The following is a 26,709-nucleotide window of genomic DNA, read 5'->3' on the forward strand; positions in this document are numbered from 1 at the left end:
AAGGTGTCAGGTTGTTACTTATTCTCAGAAAAAAATGGTGCCTTTCATAGAATGACATTCCTACCTCTTTCTATCCCTTTGTCCTATTATTTGTAACAAAATAAAATTTTATCAGGAAAAAACAAGTTATAACTATTTCAAAAATACATTTGGAAGACTAATACAGAACCATGAGTACAGTCAATAGAATCTTAAAAATGGCCTAATGATAAAATATAGCAAAAAAAACCCAAGAAATTCGTAAATACCAGATTCTGTTCCTAGGGAGTTTGTTCTAAAACTATAGGTAGACAAAAGCATTTAACAATATAGATAAAAGGATTTATTGGTATTGGCCCACTTATTAACAGTGATTCTATAGACATACCTCTATTCTAGGCATGGGAGAGCATCAAGTACATGGTTTATGTTGTGCCTAAATGCAACAGCTGTTTACTTTGTAATCATTTAGAAAAGAACTTGTTGCAGAGAGCATAGACTGTTTTGTCTTTTTATGGTGCTGCCAAGGTCAGATAAAAAGGTCGCTTCGGGAACTTTGTCATCATGCCTCAAGAGAGTAAACTGTTAAGAGGCACTGCAATTCGGCCTTTCATTGTCATCACTCCTAAGCAGCACACAGGGTATACATTTTTTATAGACATAATTTGCATTTATCTAAGATAAATTCCAGTTAGTTCCAAATTGTAATTGAATAAATTGTTTAAAATTTGGTTCTGTAAAGGATTAGGAATAAGATTGTTTTTTCCAAGAAAATTATTTTTTAACAACTTTATATTATGATTTTGCAGGGTATTAGCCATCCCTTGTTTTCCAGCCTTTGTTTTTCAGGGATTTAGAAAGAATATTGGTGGAAATATGCCATTTCTGCCTTTCTATAAAAAAACGTAATTTTTCAAAACTTAAGATTTATTGATCCTTACTTTTATAAGCTATTGTTTGTGTAAGTATATTTGAGAATAAATATTTCTGCTACATTTTTATATTACATGAAGGGGATGGGATTCCCATTAAAATTTTCCTTAATCTGTTCTAGAATACTATACAATAAGTATATCACCAATTTAGGCACCATTACTGTACGCAAGCCCAGCATTGATCAATAAGGCAGTCCTCATGAACGGGTTCCCCAAAAATAAGACCTATCCTGAAAATAAGACCTAGCTTGATTTTTACACGTGTGCCCAATATAAGCCCTACTCCCAAAATAAGCCCTAGTTAAGTCCCATACCACTCTGTTGCACCTGGTTGCATGAGGTGGGACGAGGCCCACCGGTAAAAAGCTAGGGTGGGGATGGGGGGTCGAGTTGTTCCACATGCCCTGCACCCACTTACCTTAGGACAGTGCAGCCAAGCCTCGCACACCCTGACACCTACCTCGCCAGCCCACTTCTGTGGCCATTTGCGCATGTCACCCCCAGCCTCTGTTTCACCGTCAAGAGGCCTTTCTTGAAGGCCTCTGCAGCTGAGAAAGGAGCTCTGGACTGACGCGTGCAGCATCCCCCGGCCGTTTCACCGTCAAGCGCTGTCAGAGCTCGTTTCTCGACTGCAAAGATTTTTCCTGAAGACCTCTGACGGTGAAACAGACCATGGGTGTTGTGGGAGAGCGACAAATACCTGTAGAAGTGGGCCGGCAGCAGCCACACAGGCTCCTGCTGCGCAGGGCTGTTGATGCCGTGAGGCAAGACAGTGAAAGACTTTCCCTGAAAATAAGACCTAATGCCTTTTTTGGAGGCAAAAAAAAAAAAACGACCGGATCTTATTTTTGGGAAAACACAGTAATTAAGTAAAAATGATTGCCATTTGATGACACCTTGAAAGTGTCTTCTCGAAATAGAATTGAATGTGTTTTTGAACATCCATTTTCAGAAGACAATTGGCTACAAAAATACCTGGGAGATGAAACAGAAGTATCCTGAATTACATTTGTTTTTTCTGACAAGATTTGAAATGTCAAAATATTTTAAACTTAATATTAAATATCAAAACGTCTATTTTGTTGTACAAAACTGTTGTACAAAACTGAAAAATCTTTATAATACAATCTTATTCTAATCTGTGACGTGTAAAGCTTAATTATTAGTCTGATGTTTATACCATTAGAACTTATTACTGCTTGTATATCTTTAAAACAATCTTTTATTCTAAGTTATTAAAGGAGTGCCTTAAAAACAAATGTTTTTGCCCCAAAATAGCAAGAATTTCTCCCATTACATTTACAGATATCCTTTCTTATTTTTGTGAAGCTTTATTATGGACTATAGTAATTCAGGAGATTCATCAAAAACTATAAAAGGTTTAACTAACCGTTTTGCAGAGTGAAATAAGACTTTAAGAAATCACTTTCAAAATGCCGCTTCTCAATTATCAGAAGCAAATACAGTATTTCACATTAGCAAGATCACTGCCATGATCTATTTCTGACACCCACTATTTCCTGATGCATAAAGTTAAATTCCTAGTATTCTCAGTAATGTCATATTGGCTGGGAATTCCTGGGAGTTTAATGCCATTGATCTTAAACTTGCTGAAAACAATCCTAGATCAAGTACTTGATTAAATCAAACATATACATCTACAAAACTTACAATAAACGAAGCGGTCTACTCATAGCATTTAGTAGCACTTTTAAAAAGTAGCATCTTTTAAAGGGTGATGTTGGCATGTTCTAAGCTCAATAGCAGCCCTTTACAAGAATGGCCTCCTTTTGGGTCCACAATTTTATTATTTTTAGTGGGTGACCTGTTAATTGGAAATACATAAGTTCCCAAGTTTTTCTAATTTATTTTTTTAAAACTACTGATTAAAAATAAAAATTATCTGGGACACAAACGAGAATAACAGAATATTTTGCTAGGTAGGTTGGCACCAATTTAGCGTTTCAGGTTTAACATCAGGTTATTTTACTTGAAGTTCAAATTAGTTTAAGTAGTTCCATCATCAACAAAAGCTTCAACAAACAGGCATTATTTAATAAAGCACAAACATTTTAATTGTAAGGAACAAAAAAACTATACAGAATTTTTTTCACACTAATCAAGTAAAAAAAAAGTTCCAAATCAGTCTTATTTGGACGTCTTTGTTTCTGAAGGATTTTCACCAGTGTCGAGTGTCTTCAGCAATCGAAAAAGTCCAGCTGCTTCTCTTATCCGACTGAATTCAATACAAAAGGCTTGTACCTCTATAAATAAGTCCTGTACATTAATTATTTTGTTTCGAATCAAGGATTGCAGGAATACACAAACAAGGCGTACCAGCCGATTCTAAAGCAAACAAATAATGGATTTTTTAAAGAAACAGATTTCAATCTTGATATGGCAAAAAAATATTTAAAGATGCCAAGTCATCTCATAGTTTATCTAAATTTGCAAATTTTAAATTCCGCAATTAACTGATGTTCCTAATAGCACATAAGTATTTACTGAAATGTCATTATTTCAAATGAATTTCGAATTACAGGTAGTCTCAACTTACAACCCTTCGTTTGGTAACCCTTCAAAGTTAAGCTACTGAAAAGTGATAGCCAGACCTCATATTTACAACCATTTTGGCATCTCCACAGTCATATGATTAAAATTTAGGCACTTGGTAAACAGCATGTATTTTAGGACAGCTGCATCTTGAAGTCATGTGACACCATTTGCAGCCTTCCCAGCTGGTTTCCAATGAGCCAAGTCAATGCGGAAAACTATATTTGTTTAATGACATCATGATTCACTTAACTGCAAAGATTCACTTAACCATCATGGCAAATAAAATAGAAGATGAGGCTCAATCACCTTGCTTAACAACAGAATTTTGGTCTCAATTGTGGTTTTAAATTGGGGACTACCTGTATCAAAGGAATTAAGACAAAGTGAAATTGGATTCTTTTGTTCTACTGTTCTGAAAACAAGCCTTTTTTGTTTCCCTTTTTATATTACTACGTACAACCCCAAAAGAATATAATTAATGTAGCAAATGCTACATTAGTAGGTTTCTCACAATTTAATGGTGGATTGTTCTTTCTACTCTATAATAATTCACGGTACGGTAAACAGGCTTATAAATATGTTTTTATAAAAGAAAACTAGTTGTGTTCCTGCCTAGATTCCGACAGCAAAGCATTACCTCTCCCACTTTGTTTCTTCTTCTCTTCCCTCAAAAATGACAAGAAAAAAAGAAACTGAGATGATAGCCATAGCATTTAGACTTATATACCACTTCACAGTGCTTTACAGCCCTCTCTAAGCAGTTTACAGAGTCAGCAATTGCCCCCAACAACCTGGGTCCTCATTTTACCCACCTCAGAAGGATGAGTCAACCTTGAGCCACTCAGGATCAAACTGGCAAACTGCTGGCAGCCAGCAGTCAGCAGAAGTAGCCTGCATTACTGCATTCTAACCATTGCAAAAATCAGGGCTCCTCCTATAGGACCCAATGATCTCAAAGTATGGCTAAAATACTAAAGGCTGCTGTTTCTAATAGCCTTTCCCAAAATTGCCCTATTTTTGCTAAGAGTTTACTAATCAAATAAGTCATTCCAGAGTACTTAGACCCATAATTATATCCCAGTGAAGTTATTTAACAAAATAAAAGATTTGTGCAAGAATACTACGTGCTGATTGACTTTAGTCAGAAATGTTATCTCTGGAGCAGGGAACTAGTATAAAATAGGAATTATCAAAAACTAGTTTCTTTCAAGATAAGCAGAGTAGCTAACAGTGAAGTCTCTTAATAGATCTACTAGTTTATGTGAAATTTCAAAAGGCTACTAATTATCTACATAGTGACCCTTGTAAGGATGGTGAAAGCAGCAAATGACTCATTTATCATCACAATGATATGCACCATTATCTGAAATTTTAAGATTGGGAAAAAGCAGGAATAGATTAAGTTGTTTTTTTCATCCAATTTCCAATCTAGATTCACCTTGAAAGCACTGTCATTGTAATAGATACCAGCTGCTTGCTCATATGATGTCAGCCCACTGGGTAAAAATCAACTCCATAGGTAGGCTACTTTTATTGAGATAGGTTATAATAAAATATTGCAACAAATTCTGAATTAGAGAGGCATCTGCTTGAGCTGCTCCTGAATGTTATCTCATTGTGGATTTTAACAAATGCTTCAACCTTTTTTCTGTAGGCAATGGATTTTGCATGTTTCCATCAAAGGTTCCTTTTTCCCTACAGTTCATTTAAGAATGTCTGCATTCATCAAAGTCAGGAAAATGGCATATTAATAAAATCTGACATGTAAATGGAACATAGGCTCAACAGCTCACCCTTTAAAGGGGAAAAATCTGGAGAAATCTTTGTCCAAATGGGAAGAGATAAATATCAATACAAATATAAATGTTTCAAAAGGTTAAAATCCTCCTTCAAATGTAGAACCAACAGAGTTATGGGTCCCTGAGTTGTTAAAAATATCCAGAAATTACAGGGCTACCATTGAAGCAACATTCCCATTCAACCAGAAAGTCCTTTGCAGCAATGACTTTTTGTATTTTAGCTGTCAATAAACAACATATTCAAGCATATGAATAAACAAATTTATACAGAGATACTGAAATACTCTGCTCTATTCATTGTAGACATACATTTAAAGTATTTAAAGTATAGTGATGAACAGAATTTTGCAATCATGTTTACATGACTATTTCTGTGATTTTTGTTTATGCCCTTGGTCTTCTAAGTATGCAACAATACATCATCATAATATGCTGTATGTGAAATATGCTGAAAACATAAGGAACTACTTTTTTTCTAGTCAAGGGGTTTTGCAGTTCTTAAACTCTGCAACAATATTTTTTGCTTCCCCAAGTTTTTTTACTGCATTTTCAATTACTTTATTCAAAAAGCCTATAGTTTCTTTTTGGACACTTACCTGCATATACTTATCCTTAATTTGTTCACAAGTAGAAATACAATTGGATATATAAAGATGAATAAATTCTGGAGGAAGATCAACTGCTGTAGTGAGCCTATTGAATATTTAAAAGTTAATTATTTTCAAATTGGCCATCTTTGCTAATAATCCATCTGTCACTTCAGTTCTATCGTAACAGAGAGCCAGTTTGCATAGTGATTAAGGCATCAGCCTAGAAACCATAAGACTATGAGTTCTAGTTTTGTCACAAAAGGCAGCTGGATGACTTTGGGCCAGTTAGTGTCTCTCAACCTAACCCACCTCATAGGGTGGTTGTTATGGGTAAAATAGGAGAAGAAAGCAATATTAGAAATGTTCATCATGAGTTATTTATAAAAATAATAAAGGCATGATATAAAAATATTTTTTAAAATCTTTTGTTTTTTTATTAATATATACATTGTATTCTTATTCTATTATATTCCGTGTTTCTGAACATTCTGTTCCTTTAGTCCTCAAACTTTTTAAATGGGGCCAATTCACAATCCCTCAGACTGTTGGGGGGCCAGACTGGCTGGTTGGGCGTGGCTAGTTGCTGGTGACTGGGTGGGTGTGGCTATTTGGTCATGTGACTGGGTGGACATGGCCAATTTAGCAGTCCATTAAACAATACACATAAATTAAACTTTAATTTGTTTTGCTCCTGGGGTGTTTTATTTGCTTTTATCCTGACAGAAGAAGCAACATTGGTCCTAATTTTAAAAAGATGATTATTATTCTTGATACAATCCACAACTTGTTTTTCAACTAGAACAGTAATTCTGAGTGACTGTATATGACTGTTGCCATATTTCCTTCAAAATACTTATTATATCTCTTTTGTGTAAAATAAAGCATCTAACACGACTAGCAATACTATTATTAAATGTTATTATACATAAAATGTTAAATAGTTAAATGTACCAAAATAACATGCTGTGCTAGAGAACACGGAGTAAATTTAATATCTATACATCCATCCTTTCTCAGAATGCAACTAAATAATCATTATTGGTTAGATTATGGATATATGAATATAGTTCACATCAAATATTCTATTTAGAATGTTATCTTTCCCTTCCTCAAAGGAAAGGAAACTTTGCAGTCTTTAAAAGTATGAACAATTGTTTTCAGTCACACCATAAGATGCCATTATGTACCAGTATAGCATATTTGAGTATTGACTTTTTATAAACTGAATATAGTCAAATATTATATGTGAATAGTTACTGTGTTAATCATGGTACCAAAAAGAGTAAATATTCCTGAAATTTATCTTAAAGAATCACCAATACAAATTGTCCTGATATTATAAAAATTACACTGAGTTAACTGTCTTTTAGTCCAATTAAATAACTACAAGTGTGTCATTAGGACATCACTTCCAGGCAAGACTCTTTCTTATAATTTTCTTTTCCCCAATATTCTCCCTCCCATGCATATAGACAAGATCTGCTCTATCCTATTACAGTATCTGAAACTGCAATCAGAACACCAACATAATCATAATTATAAAGTACCTCCCATAATCACAATTAGCCATTTATACAGGAGAACAAGGATGTTACTAGAGTGGATAGTAAACTAACCTATAGTTGTCCTAATATCTCAAAAGGTTAGGCTTAGGACTTTAGATTACCGTATATTCCAAACTGCAATTTACTTTCCATAGAACCTGTGAAAATCAAATTATAGGTAGTCCTCGACTTACAACCATTCATTTAGTGACGTTTGAAGTTACAATGGCACTAAAGAGATGATTTATGACTGGTCCTCACACTTATGCAGCATCCCTATGATCATATGATCAAAATTCAGATGCTTAGCAACCAGCATGTTTTTATGATGGTTGCACCGTCTCAAGGTCATACTACCATTTGCAACTTTCCCAGCCAGCTTCCAATAAGCAACAGAACCATGTGATTCACTTAACAATTAGATTTAAATCATAAAATTGGGTGAAATTCATTTAACAACCAACTTGCTTAGCAACTGAAATTCTGGTTCCAGTGGTAAGTTGAGGACTACCTGTACTCCACTAATACAATCATTCAAAGTATAATTTCTTAACGGGAGAAAACTGTGATGGAATTTTGTAGATGTTCATGTAGATGTTGAAAAATCAAGCTTGTTTAACTAAATATATATATAGTAAAGAAGCATTTTACTTACCGATTTACAACTTCCATTGAATGTAGAGACATATCCATGTTGACTAATACTGAAAAGTACTCAGTTATCTGACTTGATTGCATTAATTTAAGCAGCATTTCTATAGCTACTAAAGGATTGTTTTCCACCAGATCAGGCAATTTGGCAGGAGTGAGGCCAATATGGTAAACAAGCTTAGGATCTTTCTCCAATTCTCCAAGAAGCTGCATTTTAAAAATGTAAAACAGTTTAACTATTAACAATTATGTGATTACCTTTCAACTTAATTTATTTATCTAGATTGCTAGTTAAAATAAAATTATAGAAAAATCACAGTAATTATTGACGGCCAATATGGCATGATGTGCAAAAATGAGGGAGATTGGCAGTAAAGGTTTTAATTCTATTGCTAGTAAAAGTGATTTCTGTTGAGCTAATTTTTAAGCATTCATGTTCTATTTTATAAAATTAACACAAGGTCCAAACATTAAACAAGTAAATAAATCTACAAGTCAGCAATTTAATTATCTACTCTATCCCCCATCTGAAGCCATATGAAGCTTTAAAGATATGTGCCATGCATATATTGAATTTAAACTCAGTCAATATGAAATTAAATAAATAAAATTTAATTTCAGTAAATAAAACATTTCAATTTATTAACTGGGTTTTAGTCTTATCTGGATGATTGTGCTCACCATAGCCAGGTATACTCCTAGATTTTCAGGTTGTAGCTATGGCAAGAAGCACTCTGAAAAGTTTAGGAAACTGCAATTGCTTCAAAGTGGCTGCTAGACTAGAAATTAGTGTAAGATAGTGTTGCTCCGGAATGATGATCTCAACTATGGAATTCTTTTTTGGCACATTTAAAGCTGACATTAAGCCATAAAACAGTACAGCCTGGTAACCTAAGGTACAACTTCTCAATTATCTGGTTACCTGAAAAACAACCTCTCAATTATAAACCTATCTGGATATGAAGGACTGCAGAAGCTGTTCTTGAAGTTGCCCATATGTTCAGAGGCTTTTTACAAGATACAAAGAATATGGCCTTTTCTGCAATTATTTATTCATTCATTCGTCAAATTTAGCTGCATGTAGATTGCATTACAGTAATCCAACTAGATTAGGCCTGTCACACTGGCACCCACCTCTCACCAGCCCACAGAGACCATACCCACCCCAGCTCCGCAAAGGCAAAAAATATTGTGATACATCACAATATGGTCCGCGATGCGAGCGAGTTTGACACCCCTGAACTAGATGGTGATTAGATTGTTTAAGTGACTGAGTAGAGCCTCTCAACCTAGGAATAGGTACAATTGACACCCAGTACAAAGTTGAGTAAAGGTCTTCCTAGTCATGAGTACCACCAGCTCTTTGAGCAGAAGTCATGAATGTCTGTGATGAAATACATGAATGATCTTGCAGAAAGAGGATCTGCCTAGGAAACAATAGGCATGATCCCACAGTTGCTTAATAGTCAAAAGAAAAAACTAAGACTGATCTTAATGGATCCAATACTTAAAACTGAAAGCAAGAACTTTATGCCTCCAGTCTTGCAAGAGTCTGTTAATATGGTCTTACAACCAAGCAGAATTAGTTCATTTTGTCATATTTTCAAGTGGTTTTGCCTGGGAAGATGCACAGTCTTGGCTGTTTCCTCATATTGTGCATGGGATCTGTCTGGAGAGTTTAGCCCATCCAGCACCAAAGATGGCACAGTCCTAGAACCTGCAAGGCTCAAAACCCAAAACAGCTATCGGAAGATGTAATAAGGGTGGAAAATTACTGACACTTTACCACTCTAACCACCACAAAGTAGGCCTTAACAGCAATTCTAACTCATGTCCAATCAAGTTCTTCTCCCTCTATAATGGCCAGTGGTGCTCTATTTATCTCGTCTTGCTTCATCTGCCTTAATTGCTCTGTAAATCGCAGGGAATGACAGTATCCATGAGATGGTAGTGGTTGTAAAGGCACAATCCAATCTAAAGCTGTTTTCTCATTCAAATTGGCAACCAAGGCTTCAGATGAACCATGCAGCAGACTAGCAGGAATAGCCCCCAGCTTTCTCTGACAACCATCAGAGTCCATCAGTGGCCAGAGAGAACTGATCATATTGCTCCCAGATTACAGAACACAGCTCTTTTGTAGTTGGTTGGCTACTTCTTTCTTGTGTCTTTAGGAAGATTCTTTTTACCCCAATCTTTAAAGCCAATTTTTAATTATGTTTTAATAACTTAAAAATTAAGAAAAGTTAGTGAACACTGTAAAGTGCTTTGAGTTCTCAGTTTCAATGGCAAGGCAGTACATGTCAAGTCAATATAATACTGTATTTTCCGGCGTATAAGATGACTGGGCATATAAGACGACCCCCAAATTTTCCTGTTAAAATATAGGGTTTGGGCTATACTCGCCGTATAAGATACCCCTCTTCCAACGCACACCAAATAAAAATTAAAAAAACATCAACTGGCTCACCCACAATGTAAAAGCAGCTGTGCTAGACCCAAAATGGACCCTGAAACAAGCAGGAACCTCACACAGCCACAAAAAGCCCAAAAAAACAACTTTCACACTTTACACACACACAACACAACACAACTGGCTCATCCACAATGTAAAAGCAGCTGTGCTAGACCCAAAATGGCCCCTGCAACAAGCAGGAACCTCACACAGCCACAAAAAACCCCAAAACCCAACTTTCACACTTTACACACACAAAATTCCACATACAGCTTTGTGAGATTTTGTGTGTTTGTGTAGTTAGAGTGAAACATGACAGAAACACACTAAATCTCAGAAAGCTGCACAAATATTATTTTATTTTATTTTATTTTTATTTTTATATGAAAGCTAAATTTAAAATTTCCTAAACTTTAAATGGCTAGGTCTAAAAAAGAACAACTAAAAAAAAACCCAATTAACTATTTTTTTTAAAGATCCCAAAGGGGAAAAAAACTTACCCAATAGAACAGGGGTCTCCAACCTTGGCAACTTTAAGACTTGTAGACTTCAACTCCCAGAATTCCTCAGCCAGCTTTGTTTTGCTGGCTGAGGAATTCTGGGAGTTGAAGTCCACAACTCCCTGCCTGCTTGATTGCAGGCAGGGAGTTGCTTGCTGATGGAATGGATTCAGGCAAGCGAAGCAAGACAAGCAGCTAAGGCAGTGGTTCTCAACCTTCCTAATGCCGCGACCCTTTAATACAGTTCCTCATGTTGTGGTGACCCCCAACGATAAAGTTATTCCTAAAACCATCAAAAATATGTGTTTTCCGATGGTCTTAGGTCAGGGGTCCCCAACCTTTTGGACCTCAGGGACCACCAACCTCATAATTTTAAATTTCGCTGACCACTAATACAAATCCAGTGCGCCGCTTGCTGAAGCACCTGGACTCCCAGTACGGGATGGGGTCCTTCAGGCACTCTCCCTCCTCTCTGTCTCTCTCTCTCTGTCTCCCACTCTTTCTCTCTCATTCTTTCTTTCTCTCCTACTCTTTCTCTCTCCCCTCTCCCCCTCTCTCATTCTTTCTCTCTCCCCCTCTTTCTCTTTCTCTCCCCCCTCCCTCCTCTTTCTCATTCTTTCTCTCTCTCTCCCACTCTTTCTCTCTCATTCTCTTTCTCCCCCCTTCTCCCCCTTTCTTTTTCTCTCTCCCCCACTCTTTCTCTTTCTCTCTCTCCCACTCTTTCTCTCTCATTCTCTCTCTCTCCCCCTTTCTCTCTCTCTCCCCACTCTCTCCCTCTCATTCTGATTCTCTCATTCTGATTCTTTCATTTTCTCTCTCTCTCTCTCTCTGATTCTTTGATTCTCTGTCTCTTTCTCTGTCTCTCATTCTCTCTCTCACTCTCTCTCTCTGATTCTCTGTCTCTTTCTCTCATTCTCTTTCATTCTGTCTTTCTCTCCTCTTTCATTCTTTGTCTCTTTCTCTCTCTGTCTCATTCTGATTCTCTCTCTCTCATTCTCTCATTCTCTCTTTCATTCTTTGTCTCTTTCTCTCTGTGTCTCATTCTGATTCTCTCTCTTTCTCTCTCATTCTCTCTCTCTCTCATCTCATGGGCCAGCCAGTGTCTTGGGGCTGAGAGGAAGTCAAGCATCTCCTGAGAGACTGAGGGCCGGAAGAAGTGTGGGAGCGAAGCACTACTTGAACTTGTGCGGCATGAGCATTCGCCTTGGTATATTTGCGCCAACCGATGGTCAAGGCAGCCCTCATCTCTCTGCTGAAAGTGCAGCATCAGGAATCTGCCTTGATATATTTGCGGCGCAAGGCAGCCTTCGTTTCTTGCTGCTTGGGACTCAGAGCGGTAAATGGTGACTGGTCTGGGGAGCAGCTGGATTTTGCTCTCCATTGCGGATTAGAGAGCAAAATCCAGCTGCTCTCCGGATCAGACGCCATTTACCACTCTGAGTCCCAGGCAGCAGGAAAGGAGGGCTGCCTTGCGCCACTGGCTGGCACAAATATACCAAGGCAGAATGCTGTTGCCGTACAAATGAAAGTAGTGCTTCACTCCCACAGCTTCCAGCCATCACAAACGCCGCTTCTTCCCCCCCCTCCCCCACCACAACAGCACCATTCATTCCGGATGGCGAGGGCTGCGCTCATTTTTCTGTATTGCACCACCTGCAAAACCCCTGTGAAAGGGTTGTTTGACCCCCATTTACTGAGCTAAGGTAAGCAAGCTGGAGGGGGGAAAGTTTTTCCCTTCTCCATGGCTCTGGCGATCCCAGCTGAGTTGCCTGATTAGCAGATCGTCAGAGCTTGGATCGCCAGAGCCATTTAAGGCTTGTCAGAGCCTTTCGGGCTGGTCTGCCTGGTTACAGGAGAACGACACCCGGCGTATAAGACGACCCCCGACTTTTGAGAAGATTTTCATGTGTTAAAAAGTCGTCTTATACGCCAGAAAATACGGTAATCTTAAAGCAGCAACTCATGGCAAGGTTACAGGGGAATGTTTTTACTTTTTGATGTGGTTACTGAACTGTTAATCTTATATCACAATTTTGGGGTTCTAGTAAACTTGAGCTAGTTTTAATTTAGTTAAAATTAAGATATTATTTTAATAATAGAATTAAACAAGTCAGCAATTGACTTCATACCTGCGTTTGTTGCTGTGATGACAAAGGACTTTTGAATGCTTTGGCCATGATTCGTTTGATTTCCACTCCAGCGCTATTTTTAACACACATTGACTTATCCCACTGAATTGTATGATCTGGCTCTATTGGATTTAACCAAGCTAATTCATCTTCACAAATATGGAGAGGTGGTGGTGGGCGGATAAATTCTGGTCGAAAATGACCTGAAAAATATATTACATTCTTTTTAAAAATATCTCTTAAAAGTCAAAATATTTATCCAACAATCAAAATGTTCCCAAGCATATGATCTGTTTCTATATGTTATATTGTATATTTGTAGCTTACGTTGCAATATATAGTATAGCGTATTTAATCTACAAACTGATAATCCCAAGCATTTAGACCAGCATATTTCTATGCTCATCTTTCTTAGCATCTATTGATCCTAATTTTATATAAAGTGGCAAACTTTTTGCAGAGATATCCTTTATAGAACTCTCCAATGCCAATTGGGATAATAATAAAATCACCATGCCATTCTGTCCAACAAAGCTATATTCTGGAAAAGTAAAGCATAAGGAACAGAATTTAAGACCATTAAAAATCAACTGTATGATTCTAAACAAACATGCAACCATCTTTTCCTTACATCCTGCTTTTCAATCTGAAGGACTGCATTCATCAACACTAACTATAAACACCAATTTCAGATATAAACATGAACAGAAATAAGGCATGGAAAAGAATATGATTATTTATTTCTTATGTTGTAACCCTATAAAAGGTATCCCAAAATGATGCATACTTTCAATAGGTGGTTTTGGTCCACTCACTAAGGCTTCAGTAATCTGGGATGCAACAGAACTGTCAAAACCAGAATTTGAAGAATCTGGATCAGGATCACTGAGAATGCTAGGAAAGCTAGCTTTACTTTGTGTTGGTAATTCAGACTGACGTTCTGAAAGAAAAATTAGATTAATTCAATTTCAGCATCCAAAATCTTGAATCACAAAAACAAGAATAAACTTGTTGACAAATCCAGACTATTTCTGTTAATGAGAAATTAGGATTATCTGCAAAAATTAGGCACCAGGCTAGAAAGTAGGAGACTGTGAATTCTAGTCCCACCTTAGCCATGAAAGCCAGCTGGGGGACCTTGTGCCAGTCACTCTCTCTCAGTCCACATCACCTCACAGGATTGTTGTTGTGGGGAAATTAGGAGGAGGCAGGTCTGTTCACCGCCTTGAGATATTTGTAAAATAACTACAAATACAAATAAACAAATCATTCCTTCTTTTAAAATCCAAAACTTTTAATCTCTAGTAGCTCTTTGACCATACTACTTTATTTTTAAAGATAAAGCTGAGTTTCCAACAAGCGACTATTGGTGGACAAAATAGTTTACACAAATTATTCCATAAATACTCAGTTATTTGGATTAACAAAATGGTTCATTATCACATCACTATTGGTATTTTGAGTTCCATAACGCTTCCTGCATGTCTGCTGTGATTCCTATTAAGCAACAATGTTATTCTTGGCCTTCATACAGCATTCTTTATAGCTGAAAAGGAAACACTTTGTCTCCACGTATTACATTTATAAAACATCATACTTTTTAAACTGTAAACTTGGCACCTGAGAATCAGTCAGTACCAGAGACAAAGTTTCTGAATATACCTTGGTACCCAACTGCTTTGAAACTCATTGAATTTGGTACTCAAGGCATTTTGATGCAAAAAATTTATTCTGGTACTCTTTCTTTGGTACTCAATGCACAAGCTAGAACTTGTTAATGTCAATTGTTTTGTGATTCACTATATTATTCCTTATGGGAAAAATCTGTTTGATATGCATTGTTTTTAGTAGTCATTGCACCTCCCAGAACCAATTAATGAGTACTGATGTACCACTGTAGCAGTTAAATGGTAATCAATTTACTGACAGTTAGATAGAGAAAAAAAATCTAATTTTTATTGTCTGGAGACACTTATATACCACTACTGTTTATAACAAAATTTTCCTTTAAAATGGACAGACTTAAATATAAAAGAAAATAAAATGCAAGCATGTAATTTCTGTAGTATCCATGATCAGGGTTAATTTTTAGGAAGGGTTTTGATTGTGTCAGTTTCATTCTACCATTCAATATATTATTTTGAAGTGTGTTTAATCTATGGAATTAACTTCTAAATATTAAACTTAGATCACTCATCCCAAGATACAGTGACCATAGTTACTTTTTTAAACACAAAAGAAAGAAAATGAATTTAGCCATCACCCTTAATGTATATTGCAAATAAATTATAGAATGGTCCATCAAAACTAATTTACTATTATAATGTGTGAGCTATGCTTACTGATATAAATGGCATGAAACTACTATCAATGCCTTTCTCACACTTCTGATAAAGATTAGAAAAAATAAGCCCATCTGTTACTTACACTATATTTTCTGTAGGTGAAAAGCAAAGGTAGCAATATTAGCCTTCAGAAAAAAAACATTATCAGAGCAATTTCTTTATTAGGTCCTTAAGGCCACAAACAGCGCACAAATTTTCAAGTTCTCTAGTGCTCTTTGAGACCAAGAAGGTAAATAGAACAAATAAAAGGGAAAGAGTCTGATTTTCAAATGACCAGGTCTACTAAAATATCTACCTAATAATCTAAGAATCAGATTAAAAATTAAAGTTGTTCATAGTTTCATTCACTTTTATAAAAAATATTATGATAATAGATTCTAATCTCAATATGACCATAGTATTGATTGATAGGATTTCAAGTCAGTTTGCTACAAGGAAGAGTTTGAAAATTTCAAGTTTATAGCAAGGGTCAAAAGCTTTTTTAAAAAATCTAATAATACAACCTCAGAACCAGCTCAATTATAACTCTCTCTTCTCAAAGCAGGGAAAATAAAGTGAATCTCACGTTGCACTAATGAAGTATTTCTATAGTCAACAATATTAGTATAAAATTCCATATATAAAGTGAATTCTGGGGGAGTGGGAACAAGCTTGTAAAGAAAATGAGTTTATGAGATTTTTATTATACATACATATATATATATATATATATATATATATATATATATATATATATAATATAATATAATATATATACAAACACACACACACATACACATATATACATATATATATATGTTTTCTGAGGTTTTCGCGGGTGTTTGTATGAGACTTTGTCGAAACGTTGCCAAGGAACCTCCAATTTTACGCGGGAGAAAACCCGAATAACCAAAGACCTACATATATATATATATATGTATGTATGTATGTATGTATGTATGTATGTATATGTATACATACACACACAGACACGCACATGTTATGAATCATACAAAAAAGCAATGTTTTGAATTACTATCACAGCTCTTATAGAAGCGCATTGCATTTCAGAGTATTTGTCATTTCAATAATAGATATTAACATAGCAAAGGCTTAGAACTTTGACTGGATTTGCAATTCTCACTATGCACAAATGACACATCACATATAGATTCAATATTTCTATAAAAGGATATTTTATTTTACAGGGAAATTTTTATTTTAAGTATAGGATGTTGATTTTCAAATAATGACAAAACAATGAAGTATTGCTTATGTGCTTTGTTGATTTAGGAACAAAAACACACAGTGACTCCATAGCAAATTGGAAATTATTATTTTACCTTCTAATATGTCATAAATTATTTCTTCAAAACTATACATACCAGTAATTAACGTTGCAGAAACTCATATAATTAACTTCAAAATGTGCTATGGAGTTATGAGGAAAAAGAAAAATATTCACATGCAGGTTTAAACACATTTTATATTTCATTAAAACAGAGGTCTGTAGGAATGATTTGTTTGTTACCTGCTAATGCTAACTGAAGACCGCTTATATCTACAGATTGGCCCATATTTCCTACATCCATCGATACAATTTGTCTTGGAGTCTTTTTGAAGAGTTCTCTAGGAGGGGCCAACATCAGCTGGGAAAGAAAGAATCTTTCTGGTGGAGTAATTGCGGGCAAAAAGCCTTTAAAAAGAAGAAGTTATTTTATAATACCAGCAATTTTCAAAGAAGTTATAGCATTTCTATTGTTATGAGCTCAATCCAGAAAGGTATGAATTCAGTGAAATTAGTATTCTTGCAGATAAAAGCAGGGGAAGGGGATTCTCACCATGCAACCACCCATCTGATAGTCCGGGCTTCCTAGGCTGTCCAAAATCCATTCGAGAAAATTTGGGAGAGGAGACTCTAGCAGTGCTAAAAGTGAGGTTCTGGACTGAGGGAATTGTGAAAATACATTTTTCCTTCTGTCTTCAAGACTACCAAGTAAGCAGAGTAGAAGTGCCCATTAAGAAAATACTAGGTTAGCTTTTCACAAGCGACATCTCCTTTTTTTGTATGCTAAATCATACAATAAAATGAAATACAAAGCTTCTGTTCAGCTAAGAGAACCAGAACCATAGAGAAGCGATAGAAATAATGGATGACAAAATGTAAATAAGGCAGGAAAAAGTCCACCATCATCTTTCCCAATTTGAAGGGAATGCTGCTCACATGACCATAATAGTGCATATATCATTGGCTATTTTCATATGCCCCACGTATAAGGGTTCCATGATATCAATAAATACAAAACACTACCTTCATTATTTGCCACAATTCATTGATCTTATCCATAGATAAAACCAAATCAAATAATGGCAGTTTGTTATTTATCTAAACAAATCATTAGCTGTTATTAATCACTTTCTAGTAACAGTTAAATAGAAAGGACAGAGGAAATATTACTTCCAGTATGAGACTTAGTTTCCAAACATAGCTGAAAGTCGTGTTTGATAAATATGCATGTATTGCTGTACAAATACTTGTTAACAAAAAGCATGCTGATAAACACAGAATATATGCTACCTATTCATCAACTGTCTACTTTCATTTTGTGTAGACATTAACCTGCAGGTTAATAAACTATGTAAGACATAGATGGTTAAATTAGAACAGAATAGGAATGTTTTCCAATCTTTCATCAGGTAACATTTAGCATTAAACTGGGGATCCCAGTCTCAACAACAATCAAAAGTTGGGAACTGAAGACATCTGAAAAGAATTAACGAAGGATTACAGGAGGAGCAATTAGATTTAAGATTATGTCACACATCAAAAGGCCAAGAGGGATATATTGAACCCCCATAACAGAGAAATTATTCCTCTCAATCTGGTTGAAGTGACTGAACTATGGTTGCCCCCTCAGTTTAAAAGAAGGGAGGAAGAAACTCGAAGTTGCAAAATGCTCAGATATTACAACCCAGCATTCAAAGTCTATAGAGATTCTCAATCATCCCGGTCATGGTTGTCCCAAAGGTGCTTTTTCAGGAGGCCAGCTTGTTTTTTTTCTTTGAAGACGTTTCACTTTTCATCCAAGAAGCTTCTTCAGCTCTGAAGAACCTCTGAGCTGAAGAAGCTGAGAAGATAAAAATCTTCAAAAAAAAAACCCAAAGAAAGTCCAGTTGGCCTCCAGAAAAAGCATCTTTAAAGAATACATGTTGCCTCCTACTCCCCCCCCCCAAATTTCAAAACTCTTTCTGGGAAAGTCCAGGCTTTTTATCGAAATGGCAAAAGGGCGCCGACCCCAATGGTAATTGGCCCAGGCCCAACTGGAGGCCAGGTGAGGGAGCTACCTGAGAGCGGCGGCCTTTCGTTGTCGTCCCCGCCGCCGCTCCCTGCCGCTCCGGGGCCCGAACCGGCGGGGGCGCGCTCGGGGGGCGCCGGATTCAGGAGGTGGGCGAAGATGGCGGCGAAGGGGTTGGCGGCGAGCGGCTCGGTGCGATACATCTCCCAGAGGAGGTAGAGGGCAGTCAGGCGCTGCGGCGGCGTGGGAAGCAGATCCGGCTGCTGCAGCAGCAACACCAGGACGGAGCCTACGCGGAAATGCTCGGCCTTTCCGAAGTAGTGGTGGAAGGCGGTGGAGAGGCCCTCGAAGGTGCTGCCTCCGGCCTCCTCAGACACGATGCTCAGCAGGCTCGTCAGCTCCTTCGGAGAAAGGCTCATCTTTCCCGGCAGCGACGCGACGGTCTCACTGTTGTTGTTGTTGTTGCCGCCGCTGTTGCTACTATAACCGGCGACGGAAGCAGCGCCGTCCCCACCACCGGGAATCGAACCTGCCGCCGCTTCCACAGCACGGCCAGGCTCGGGACTGAGGCGGACCCCGCTCGCTAGCATCCAGCTCCACCCTTCCCGCTCTCGGCGGCCTGCTGCGCGCGCCCGTGCACTCGACCTACCTAGCGACTCCTCCCCTCATTATTTTGTTTTCCCTTCCCCGCGCGCGCGCGTGCCCCAAAGAGCCACGAGTCTCCCCACCACCCGCCCGATTCTTTTCCCCCTCCCGCGTTCCCCGGATTTTATTTTTTTTCCCTCCCCCTGCCGCTGCTGCCGTAAAGCGGTTTGTATCGTTTGAAATAATTACTCTTTTTCAGTACTGCCGTAAAGCCAAGAAAACAGGAGGAGGCGGAGGATATCGATAGAGCGGTGTTTCTCAAGCTTGGCAAATTTAAGATGTATGGACTTCAACTCCCAGAAATCCCTAACCAGCCGTGCTGACTGGGGAGGTTCGGGATTTGAAGTCCACACATCTTAAAAGTTGTCAAGGTTAAGAAACACTGCCATGTAAGAATGGAAACTAGGAGCTATTTCATTAGCTGTTTAAAAACGTCATCTCAGGAAAACAAAAGGAAGAAATTGTTTTCCTTGCGTGTTGATTTTTGAAATCTGGAACGAATATGTTGCTTTGTTAATAGACTGGTAGTTTAAATTCCAAATGGAACTTTAAATAAAAAGTAGGAAACTGAATCTCATCTTAATATTTTTAGAGGTAAGAATGAAGAACTTTTATTGCACCGTACAATGTAAAATCTATGGGTTTAAGTACTTCTCTATTTGGCATCTTGCTTGATCTTGAAAAGCTAAGCTGGGTCAGCCTGGTTAATACTTTTTGGGATGGCTACCAAGAAATAGATAGATAGACTGTAGACTATATCTGAATATTGGAGAGGGAAACCCCAAGAAGACAATGGCAACAGTACTTCAGGACGTGTTACCAGGAAATCTACATAGATGTATCTATAAAGTCACCAAAAGTCAAACTCAGTTCAAGGAGACTTTTCCCTTTATGTTATCAGGTACATTCTGTGACGTTTAACAGAGTTTATTTCTCTTATTTCACCCTGAGTTTTTATCTTATTTTATCCATTTAATTTTAAGCAAATCTGGAGTATAGTTAAGCTGAGACAATTATTTTCATGGCTATCTGATCTGAATATGTTATCTGCACATTTGATTCTGTTGAAGATTTAAACTAGTTCTGTGCTCTAGTGCAAAATTAGTTCAAATCCCATAAGCATAAAATCCAAAAATAAAAAAAAATTAATACTTTGAATGTCTTAATGTCTCATTGATGCATTAATGAATGCATCTTCCTACTTTTGGGGTCTGGGTGAAGTATGTATCCCTTCATATCCTTAGGATTTTTTCCCATAATATTCAACTGAAATTATTAAAATACAAATCACATTTGTCTATTCAGAATGAGATAATTACATCTTAGCTAATAATCATTGTCACTACTATGATACAGAAGTGTGGATCTGATGGTTTTATATTGGATCAACCTGAAAACAGTCAAATTAAAAATCACATCCATCTGCCAAGTTTAATTATTTTCAAATACAATATAACTTGTTTTACTTTACACTGTTAGGAAGAAATGAAGAAGATAAAATCAAACTAGAAAATTTGCTAGTAATATGTGAAAGTGAACATGAAAATAAACTGGGAAAATCAAAGCAGGAAATTAAAAGACATTGTGAAACTAAATATAAAAATAAAGAGAGGAAATCAAAGTAGGGCCTTTTTAAAAGACATTGTGAAACTGAATACAAATTCTGGAATGGATTATCTGATAAATTTACTAGGTATGGGTTTTTGATAGAGAAATTAACAAGAGTCTGCAGCCCAGTTGATTTAACTGTAATGCCTAGTGTAGTAATACTGTAAATTGGCAAGATTAAATATTCTAAGTCTTTTCTATTTTTTTTACTCTCTTTTGTTTACTACTACCCACTATTTGCACTATATTATTTAAGCCCTAAGTTTGATATGGATTCATAAATACTGGGAGATATAAAAGTTATAATAAATAGTTATTAAGTATTATATCCATTTTAAAATATTTTTCAATATTTGTACTAGGATCATATTGTGTAGCTGAAGAAATTAAAATTGTTTCACATGAGTTTGATCATGATGGAAGACTAAAATCTCATCTAAGATCATTTTATTGATTACCAGGACCCTGAGTTATAAAGCATCTATCTTATCTACATGAGGTTTCAGTTTATTTCTTATCCTCTCCAGAGTTGTCAGCAGAAAATCTATAGTATATTTCCTGAAACTCATTTTATGACTGAAGCACAGTAGTGACAGAATTGATTTCAAACAGAATGCTGTCTAAGAGAAATAGTGCAATATCTACACTGTTTAAAATGTGAATAAAGAACATATCAATCAATAGTGTTGTAATAAAGAAGTAGATGGATATAAACCTTAATTTTTGTTTCTAAAGTAACTGATAACATCACAAGAGAAGATTGTTTTCAAGTCCCTTAATTTTATGCAATTATGCAAATATACATAGTAACATTTAAAAATTAACTATAATTTATATATAACTATATATTATATATAACTATAATTTATAGGCATTTCTCTGTCCAAATGGAGACTTTGTCTTCTTCCTTTATCAGCACCTAGATGTAAATATTTGCATAAATATTATGAATTGCCATTTGCTAACTGATCTCAGGTTTATATCTTACCAACCAGCTAGAGCTTCATTATTTTTAATCAACTTTACAAACAGGACAAAAAAAAGTTCTTTAATTTTCTTTTTATTTATTTTTCTTTATATATTAAATTTATATGCCATCCATCTTGCCAAGAGGAGACTCTAGATTGCTTACAAAACTTTTAAATACATATAATATAGTGTGTTTCTTGCTTTAGCAGAATCCCATAATTTAAATTTAAACCCATAATGCTACTGTTTTGAAAGAGACCATACTCAGCAACATACAGAAATTCTAACTGAATGCAACATGTTTCATAAAAGGAGTCACATAAAAATAGTTTTACTGAGAAAGAATGGTATCAAAACAATGGATAAGAGGATTATATTTCATGAATTTGACCATAACATTATAGGGCAAAATCCCTATGCACAGTAATCAGTTCTTGGGGTGAAGGGGGTATTGGACCTATATAAACAGAGGAATAGCTGTGTGTCTTCCATTAAACATACTGAAAATGCATTTGATATTGCAAGGGAGAAAGAACATGAAAAGTTCAAAGATCAGCATTAGTGTGGGAGGAGGGGAAGTGAAAATAAGTGAGAGAAGAAGAGAAAGAAACACACTGGGAAGATTGGGAAATCAGTGGTCCGATGAGTGGGATATACAGCTGAGACCACTGCAGTAAGGAACAAGTACATATGCCAGTGGATACATCCCTCAAAATCATTCTGGGATCCCTCCAGATTTCATGGTCCAGAGGACTGAAAAGGCATTAATCATTAGCAATACTTTCTTCCAGATTTCATTGTCCAAATTAACATTCTGTTCTATGTTCCAAGGTAGAGAAATAATATAGAAGAATATGATGGTTGAAGATGCAGCATGCACCTAAAAGATATTTAAGAAACCAGAAAATCACATTCTTCTTATCCATTATGCAGCCTTGCGTTAATGATAAAACAAATTGTGTATATGTTAGATCAGGCGCAGGAACAGAAGACGTGACCAGCTCGATACATGTAACAGCTTTATTTACAATGTAACAAGTAAAAGAAGACTGCTGGCGCGCTGCCGGAGCTCTCCTTATATTCGCTCCCGGCAGACGCACCGCCCCTTGACAGGGATTCAAATCTCCCGCCCGATTGCTGCAGCCAATCCGGGCGGATGTCCTTATAAGGACATAACACTCCTCCCCCCTTAGTCTGGACTGTCAAATCTCGTCCACCAAAGTCACGTAATCACGCAGGTACGTAGGACGCCTCGGCACCCTAGCTGACCTGCGCAGTCTCACTTGTTCTCCGTCTCCGACCTGGATGGACGGGGCTCTGTCGTCTCCCGGCTCCCTCTCCGGAACCGGGCTTGGTTCGGCTGTCGAGTGAGCAGGGTCACCCCCAGCGCCTCCGGCCGGACCGCAGACCTTGGATGGCTGGTTCTGGTGGTCTTCTTCCTGGCCTGTGGATCTGTCGCCTCGTCTCGGTGGCTCGGTTCCGACCCGGGAAGAGCGTCTGAGTCTCGGTAAGTCCATCGTTTGCTCCTCCCTGGTCTCCCGGGCGCTGCGGTTCGGTTGCGGTTTGGCCTGGTGCCGGGTGGGTGGTGGTTCTGTTTGGTGCCCTCTGGACCGGCCCGCCGGCTGCGGGTGGTGCTGGCTTGTGTTGCGTTGTCCGACCTCGCAGGGGTGGTGTTGGTCTGCTAGGTCGGGCTGGCGTTGGTCTACCCCGTCTGGTCGGTGGCGGTCGACCTGGTCGGGCTGTTGTTGCGGCACTACCCCTGCGGGGCGGCGGAGGTCTCCCCTGCCGGGGTGGTGCAGGTCTACCTGGCCGGGTTGTTGTCGGCTTTCCCTTCCCCCTAGTCCCTGGTCTACCGTCGGGTGGTGCCTGGGGTCATCCGGGTCGGGGTGTTGTTTCCTGGCTGCCTCTGGAGATGGGCGGGGGTCCCTCTCGCTGGGGAGCCGTGTGCCACCCTTGCCCATGGGTTGCGGGGTGCCCGTCTTGGATGGGTCCCGGTCTACTCGCCTGGAACTGCGGTCTCCTTGGCTGGGCTGGCGTAGGCTGCCGTCACTGGTGGGGTGCGCCGCTCCTCCTCTGGGCAGGTACCGGTCTACTTGCGGGCTGGGTTGGTGGTCCCTGGCCCTGTTGTGCCCGGTGCCCACCTGGCTGGGTTGGTGTTGCCATCCCCCGTGCGGTTGGCCCCGGTCTACCTCGCTGGACTGCCGACGTGACAGTACCTGGTAGTGTGCTGGGCCGACCTCGTCGGGATGGCGTTGCTCTGCCTCGCAGGGGTGGGGTAGGCCTACCTCATCGGGGTGTTGTAGGCCTACCTCGTCGGGGTGTTGTAGGCCTACCTCGCCGGGGTGTTGGAGGCCTACCTCGTCTGGGTATGGTAGGTCTACCTCGCCGGGGTGTTGGAGGCCTACCTCGTCTGGGTGTTGTAGGCCTCCCTCGTCAGGCTGGTTTTCGTGTGATCCCCCCCACCTTTTCCAGAGTTGGTCGATGTGACGTCTACAGACCTGTCCATCTTCCAACTCGACGGTGTAGGATTTGGGGCCGGTTGTGCTGGCAATCTTCCCCTTCAGCCACTTAGGAGAGCCGTTGAAATTCAGCGCGAAAACTGAATCTCCCTTGCTGAAGGCGCGAAGCGGGCGGCTGGCGGTTGCGGTCACTTCCGGGCTGTATTGGGGGTGCAGCCGGTCCAAGGGTGACCTCAACCTTCTGCCCATCAGCAGTTCGGCCGGACTCTTGTGGGTGGTGGCATGTGGCGTGATGTGCTGGGTGAGGAGGAAATTATCGATGCGTTCTTGCCAGTCCCCCGGGCCCATCTTGGTGAGGGCTTCTTTGGTCAGTCTGACCATGCGTTCCGCTTGTCCGTTTCCGGCCGGCCTGTAGGGGGCGGATAGGGCGTGGCGGATGCCCAGTCCTGCCAGGAAGGACTCCATAGCCAGGGATGTGAGTTGGGGGCCGTTGTCCGAAACTAGCACATCCGGCAGTCCATGTGTGGCAAACAGACGGCGCAGGGCTCGGATCGTCGCTTCTGTTGTGGTAGATGCCATGGATATCACCTCTAGCCACTTGGAGAAGGCATCTACCACGATGAGGAGGTGTCGCCCCTGCATCGGACCCGCGAAATCGATGTGGATCCTCGACCAGGGGTTGCTGGGGGTCTCCCACTTTGCGACTTCGGATTGCGGCGGCGCTGGGCGAACTTCTTGGCACGGGTCACATCTGGAGACCCATTGCTCAATGTCTCTGTCCATGGCAGGCCACCAGACGTAACTCCGTGCCAGGGCCTTCATGCGGACGATGCCCGGATGCCCTTTGTGCAGGGTCTCTAGTGTTCGCCGTTGCAGAGTGCTTGGAATCAGCACCCTGTCTCCCCATAGCAGACAGCCCTTTATGGTGGACAGCTCCTTCTGTTTCCTGGCGAACGGGCTGAACCTCTCCTCCGTCTTCTCCGATGGCCACCCTCTGAGGATCCAGGACTTCACTTGGCGGAGTGTGGGGTCCTTTTGGGTGTGAACGGCCACATCTGCGGATGACATCGGACAGCTGGCGTCGTCATCAATATGGAATAGGTGGAGCGTGGGGGCTGGGTCTTCGACTGGATTTTTCGACGGGCATCTGCTGAGCGCGTCGGCGTTTCCTATGGCTGTGCCTGGCTGGTGCACGAGCCGGTAGGAGTAGCCGGCTAGGAAGATGGCCCATCTCGTCATCCGTGGAGACATGAAGGTCGGGGTGGGTTGGTCGCCTGCGAGGAGTCCCAGGAGTGGCTTGTGGTCGGTGACTATGGTGAAGCGTCTTCCGTAGAGGTATTCGTGGAAGCGCTTCACTCCAGCCACGATGGCCAGGGCTTCTTTGTCCAGCTGACTGTAGTTCCGTTCTGCGCCGGACATAGTCTTTGAGAAGTAGGCGATGGGGGCTTCCGTGCCGTTGGGCAGTTCGTGGCTGAGGACTGCCCCCACCCCATATGGCGACGCATCACAGGTCAGCTTGATGGGCAGCGTCTCACTGTATTGGATGAGGACGCTTTTGGACGTCAATAGTCCCTTGATGGCTCGGAACGCTGCTTCCTCTTCCTGGCCCCACTTCCAGGACGCCGATTTCCCCAGCAGGCGGTGGAGTGGCTCAGCAACTGTGGCTTTCTGCTTTAAGAAAATGGCATAAAAGTTGAGCAACCCAAGGAAAGCCTGAAGCTCCGTTTTGTTTTTTGGGCTTGGAGCTTCATGGATTGCTTCCACTTTTGATTTGGTGGGGTGGATGCCTGTGCTATCGATGAGGTAGCCCAGGAACTCGACTTCCTGTACTCCTATGATGCACTTATCACGCCTGACCCTCAAGCCCTTGGCCTTGAACCGCTGCAGGACAAGCCTGAGCCTTTCAAGGAGTTGAGCTCTTGAGTCACCGGAGATGAGCACATCGTCGAAGTAAGGCACCACCCCTGGAACGCCTTGGAGAAGGCGTTCCATCATAGATTGGAAGATGCCGGGGGCAGCGCTGACTCCAAATTGGAGGCGGTTACATTTGAATGCCCCCCTGTGCGTGACAATTGTTTGGGCCTCCGCCGTTTTTTCATCCACTGGCAGTTGCTGGTAAGCCTGGGCCAGGTCCAGTTTCGCGAAAATTGATCCAGATCCCAGGGAATGCAGCAGGTGTTGCACCACTGGGACTGGGTATGCGCTCTGTGCCAACGCCTTGTTGATGGTACAACGGTAGTCGGCGCAGATGCGCACAGACCCATCATGCTTCA

The 26,709-nt window shown here is 39.8% G+C and overlaps 1 protein-coding gene and 1 non-coding gene across 3 annotated transcripts; both read right to left on the reverse strand.

Moving 5' to 3' along the window:
* Nucleotides 1–501: 501 nt before the first annotated feature.
* LOC139317317 (small nucleolar RNA SNORD89) lies at nucleotides 502–610 on the reverse strand. The gene has a single exon (XR_011600449.1). It is a non-coding gene; the product is annotated as a small nucleolar RNA SNORD89 (small nucleolar RNA).
* A 2,353-nt stretch (nucleotides 611–2,963) lies between these two features.
* Nucleotides 2,964–19,472, reverse strand: CNOT11 (CCR4-NOT transcription complex subunit 11). 2 transcript variants are annotated; one of them, XM_070943334.1, is made up of 8 exons: nucleotides 18,805–19,472; nucleotides 16,991–17,155; nucleotides 13,923–14,075; nucleotides 13,136–13,338; nucleotides 8,059–8,261; nucleotides 5,866–5,962; nucleotides 4,108–4,136; nucleotides 3,128–3,260 (listed from the first exon to the last, which is right to left on the reverse strand). In XM_070943334.1, the coding sequence occupies exons 1-8, from the start codon at nucleotides 19,343–19,345 to the stop codon at nucleotides 3,218–3,220; spliced, it is 1,434 nt and encodes a 477-aa protein (XP_070799435.1). In that variant the 5' UTR covers nucleotides 19,346–19,472; the 3' UTR covers nucleotides 3,128–3,217. The 2 variants fall into 2 exon arrangements, with proteins under 2 accessions (XP_070799434.1, XP_070799435.1); XM_070943333.1 differs by lacking the exon at nucleotides 4,108–4,136 and having other exon boundaries at nucleotides 2,964–3,260; nucleotides 18,805–19,468.
* Between the last annotated feature and the right edge of the window lie 7,237 nt (nucleotides 19,473–26,709).

Source organism: Pituophis catenifer, unplaced genomic scaffold (assembly GCF_029215685.1).
Source record: "Pituophis catenifer annectens isolate HBS135680 unplaced genomic scaffold, rPitCat1.0.hap2 SCAF_4, whole genome shotgun sequence".
Taxonomy (NCBI): Eukaryota; Metazoa; Chordata; class Lepidosauria; order Squamata; family Colubridae; genus Pituophis; species Pituophis catenifer.